Below are 5,172 nucleotides of genomic sequence, written 5' to 3' on the forward strand. Positions count from 1 at the left end.
CAGAAGAAATTTCCGGATCCAATGCTATTACACTTGAATGTATCGATATAGCGCGAATTATATTTATTATAGAGAAAGGAGTATTTTAATCTTTAATGAAAAATTCTAAAATATACAATAAAATAGTACGTATCGTCTTTTGTCGAATTCGTGCGTTGTAAGTTGGAGGGAAAATTTATTCTAAACGCAAAAACAACGACAAGTTACTATTGTCTCGATATAGTAAGAATTATTGATTTTATTTTGATATTGTCTTATTTTTATACTAAATGAGGTTGCGAGGAATGTAAATGCGTCAAGAATATTCTTTGTCTCGATAACAGAAATCCTTTCCGAGGGTGTGCAGTGCAGACTGTTCACTGATTTACGGTGATAAGTATACCACTTTCAATGATAATCCACCGATTGACTTTTAGAGAGTACTCTCTAAAAATCAATTAGTGAATTATCGCTGGAAACAGTGAATAGCCACTGATTTGCAGTTATAAGTATATGAAAATTGCAGTGGTATACTTATAGCTGTAAATCAGTGGCTATTCACTGTTTTTAATGATAATCCACCGATTGACTTTTAGAGAGTACATCCGGAGTTAATAAAACCGAACCGAGGCAACGGGTCCTTATTTTACGTGTAAACTTTTGCGCGCGTTCTTGGCGCACGATGGATCGACGGGTGATTATGCGTGGTCCAGGATTAAACATTTCAGCGAAGATAATGAGAAAAGAGTACGACACTCACCGATACGGTGCGCAGCGGTGGAGTTGCTGGCTACGTTGATCTGTAAAACAGAAATATGAATTATAGCAACAATTATGAATTATGAATTAATTATTAATTATTAATATCTTAAGAAATAATCATCGTTGCGCGCATCTCAGTCTGTCTCTTCATTTGTCTTTCAGACAAAAATTTGTATAAATCAAATAAGGAACGAGAACGGCAAAGTTTAGGTCCGGGCAAGATGTAGGCAGCTCAATAAATAATATGCGAATTCATTTAAGCCTTGCGTCCACGATCCAAGAACTGTGTCAAAGTTCCAGTTTCGAGAAACGCGCAGCCAATCAACATGCAGCTTGTATGGAATAGCTGCAAGCTGATTGGCTACGCATTTCTCGAAACTAGAACTTGGACCAAGTTCTAGCATCGTGGACACAGGCCGTTAGCACAGTTTCGTTCAGATAGAATCATTGTCGTCTACAAATTCACGTATTTTAAATCGACAAACGATTTATAATTATTATTATTAAAATGCTATACTTAGCATTTAATACACTACTCCTCCCCGTTCTCTAAAGATAATTTATATAATTCCCGAATGTGCTTTACGATCATAACAATTTTACTGACAATTACTTCATAATTATATAATAATCAGTCGAATTATTTAACTAATAACCCATTTATATAATAATCAGTCGAATTATTTAACTAATAACCCATTTTTCGTAGTTTCTAATTAAAATAGAACATTTATGTAATTTCCAAAAAGATTCCTCTTCGCGAGACCGCGATAAAGCCCCGATTCTCTCGTATCGAATAATCCGACAGATATCTCGGCTACGTGGAAAATATTATATACAATTTTTACGCAATTTCATTGCCGCGACGCAAAATGGCGGGTAAGTAACGCGCCGCGCGGGGCGGGGCGGGTTCTCGCCTCGCGATGTTGCGAGGTGAGACAAATTAACTAACTCCAAGGACAGTTCTTGACTGAGAAACGGGCGAGCGAGAAAAGGCGATTCCTTACCTCGCGGGTGCTCCGCCGTTGCCCGATGCCTCCCAGGCCTGCTCCTCCTCTCTCTCGTGCCCTCGCCGCTCCTCGTCCATGGCACTCGCGTAGACGCGGTTAGGTCACACTCGTGCGCGCACTGATCACTCGGAAAAAAAAAACCACACGACGACCGGACACTCGGGCACTCCCGCGCGAAACTAATCGAACGCGCGGCCGACGAGCGACGCGAGCGAGAGGGAAACCGCGCGGAATCGTCCACGGAGAGATTACGTTGCGTCGCGAACCAGGCGGTGCGAGACGACGACGACGACGAGCGCGCCGGTGCGGAAATTCGAAAATTGCTAACTTCACGAGCCGCGGCGACGCTGCACCTGTTGCTCCTACCTGCACTTCCGCGCACTCACTCTCTCACTCTCTCTCTCTGTCTCTCTGTCTCTCTCTGTCTCTCTCCGCCACGCGACCCTCGGTAAGTAAAGCGCACTCGCGTTTGAGGGCGACCGCCCGACTTTCGCGACGTCGAAGGCGAGCGAGGATCGCAGCGAGCCGAAACCGCGGACGCGAAGCCTCGCCGGCTGCTCTCGCGCCCGAGTCGCGATCCCCCGCGGCCGAGTCTCACACGGGTGCTCGCGTACCTACCAGGCGATCAACGGCGGAGGATCCCGGCGAGAACTGACTCGTCTCTAATCGACACGTCGGCACCGTCGAGCGCGTCGCGTCTCCCGGCGTCCATGCTCCGCGAAGCTGCCCTCGCGGATCACTCGCGGTACACTTTGTTACACCCACGCCACACACCACGCTGGCCAATCTCTCCGACGGAATCCCGTGTCGCACGCGACGCCCGGTCAATTAGCGCGGGACGTCTTGCCTCGCCAGATTCGATTCTCTCGCGAAACTGCAGTTAAGGGGTAACACCACTCTAGGATTTTCAAAAAATCGAAAAAATTTTTTTTTGCTTAAACGATACTTTAGGGACATAAAAACAATATGTCATTCTTGGATAACAATTTATAAAATTTTAAATGGTTTAATTATCGATTTTGCCGCAGCGCCTCAGAGCGCGCGGCACTCACGCGGCGCGCTGTGATTCATCGCTTTTGTACTTTTCCCGTTCATTTCTCTGTTTTATATATTATATATTATATATTTTTATATTTTATATATTACATATTGTGTTGAAGTGAATAACAAGAACAATATGAGTGTTGGAGACGGGGCTTCGAGAATGTTCTCTTGCTGCATTCTCGTTGCATCAGCTTTACGCAAAATAGTGACGAGAGCTTCAACGCTACAGTCTGGTCAATGGCTCCGAAATCGACTTCAAGCGGCAAACACATTCTTGACACGGCAGTTTATATTAGTGTAGGCATATATAATGACGGCCTATCAACTATCATGAGGCTCATGCAGAATTTGGATATGACAATTGGGCCGAACTGTTATAACTTCTGCGTGGAAACCGACGCGCGCCGCATCAACTTTTCCGAGAGATCGCTTAGCGATGCCGAAAAAAGGGCCCGAATAGCCTTAAAAGTATCTAGGAAGGAAGAGAAGGAGGCGACCATCGACCTGGATGGCCAAATGTATGGTGCAGGCATCGCAGATTAGAGGTAAACAAAAATTTCAAGGATTAAAGTGTTCATAAAACTTTAAACGCGTTTTTCTCGAAACTACTTTTTTCAAACTGGGAGGAAGGATTTCTCGGAGACTATTGCATGGATCGATTTGAAATTTTTACAGTAGCTTCACAACAATATTCTCTTTGGAAGTACGTAGCCGTTTTTCGATTGAATGTAAACTTTTTTTTTTAGAAACAATTTAATGCTCATTTTTAGGGCAAAAAATCGATTTATTTCTTACAAAGTGCACCATTTCCACAAAAATTGATTTACAAAAAAACTCCTACGTACTTTCAAAGCCAATTGTATATAGATTATAAATTTTTTTTGTTTTTTGTTCCAGGACTCATACATGCCGAGAAATCCTTCCTCCCGTGGCGGTGTTTTCAAAAAAGCTGTTTTCGACTACGGGCTCTGTCGCCGCCATTTTGTATGAAAATGACAATTAAAAAATTTTTTTTCGTACTTAAATATGTGTTAAATAAACCCTCTGACAAGAAATTCTATTCCCGTTTGTCATACTCCCAAAATAAATTGTCAAATTTAGGTCTTTTTTTCAGCCTCTAGAGTGGTGTTACCCCTTAATTGAGGTAGAACGTTTGCGTAAATTTGTCTCTCTAGCTTGAATTCAACGCGCTGGTCAACGATCTTCAGTGGTCAATGGTAAGGGATGATCGGCGAAAGTGCGCGCCGAAGGTTAGGATTTGTGCCTCTCGCTCTCGTCTCGTTTCCTCGCCGAGGCTTGTACAAACGTCGCCTGTGCTCCCGCGTATTCTCGAAACGCGTGCCTAGTGATGCAAAGTTCGTTTCCGTAATATAGTCGGGAGAGGCGATCGGGAATGTAAGATTACTTCGGCTTCTCGATTCCGTTTTACACGATAACGCGGAGCGACTCGTGCCACTACCCGCCCGCTCGGGCGTCGCTACGCAAATGATAGCGCGATTGAGCGCGGTGACCTTGTTTACGGACGCCACGCCGAGCGGTACGCAGGGCGCCGTTCAAAAAAACAACAATACTACGTGCCAACGGCTCGCCGCGAGGAAATGTCTTTAACGTACGGAAGAACCTTGAATACACCATTCATACCATTGTGAAAGCTAAATAATTAAGTGGCTACTACCATTCGCGCTGCGTCCCGCGGACTCGTCGGATCGTGTTAGAGCAACGATTCACTCTGTTCGAGAGGTATGTATTAAAATATCTACATTGTATATTATTGAATATGGTATAAAATAATTGTGCACGCATATATGTTAGCATGGAACTAGGATTTTAATAACGTTTAGATTTCTAAAACGCTCTTGACTGTCTCAGATACATTGCTGCCGCGATTACTTTGATTTAATTTATCTTTAATCTTTTTCCAAATAGTTCTAAGAGTTAAGAAAAGATAAAAACTCAGTTATACATATTTTCTTTCTTTCATTGTTTCTAAATATATAATAGATCGGATTAATTTTGTTCGATGTGTGTATTAAAATATTCGTGCATACATATATGTAAGCATGGAACTAGGATTTTAATAACGTTTAGATTTTCAAAACGCTCTTGACTGCCTTAGATACATTGCTGCCGCGATTACTTTGATTTAATTTATCTTTAATCTTTTTCCAAATAGTTCTAAGAGTTAAGAAAAGATAAAAGCTAAGTTCACCGAGAATTAAAGTAGTCTGCATTGGTAGAAACGAACAGCGATACAAATAAATTCACAAAATATGTGGAATACACATTTTCTTTCTTTCATTGTTTCTAAATATATAATAGAGCGGATTAATTCTGTTCGATGTGTGTATTAAAATATTCGTGCATACATATATGTAAG

At 42.3% G+C, this 5,172-nt stretch overlaps 2 protein-coding genes across 2 annotated transcripts in view; both read left to right on the forward strand.

Moving 5' to 3' along the window:
* Positions 1-2,896: 2,896 nt before the first annotated feature.
* On the forward strand, positions 2,897-3,929 carry LOC105569493. The gene has a single exon (XM_012026002.1). It carries the CDS (start codon positions 3,033-3,035, stop codon positions 3,336-3,338), a length of 306 nt encoding a protein of 101 aa, XP_011881392.1. The 5' UTR covers positions 2,897-3,032; the 3' UTR covers positions 3,339-3,929.
* Positions 3,930-4,316: 387 nt separating this feature from the next.
* The window catches only part of LOC105569494 (GATA zinc finger domain-containing protein 14), a 49,154-nt gene continuing 48,298 nt past the window's right edge, over positions 4,317-5,172 (forward strand). Inside the window, exon 1 of the mRNA XM_012026005.1 lies at positions 4,317-4,535. The gene's annotated coding sequence lies outside the window, so the exon portion shown is untranslated. The remainder of the gene's footprint in view (positions 4,536-5,172) is intronic.

This window comes from Vollenhovia emeryi, unplaced genomic scaffold, assembly GCF_000949405.1.
Source record: "Vollenhovia emeryi isolate VEMERY1.0 unplaced genomic scaffold, V.emery_V1.0 DF939124.1, whole genome shotgun sequence".
Taxonomy (NCBI): domain Eukaryota; kingdom Metazoa; phylum Arthropoda; class Insecta; order Hymenoptera; family Formicidae; genus Vollenhovia; species Vollenhovia emeryi.

Excerpts from the sequence above, each read along its gene's own strand:
- LOC105569493 (XM_012026002.1), top strand. The coding sequence starts at position 3,033 with ATGGCTCCGAAATCGACTTCAAGCGGCAAACACATTCTTGACACGGCA.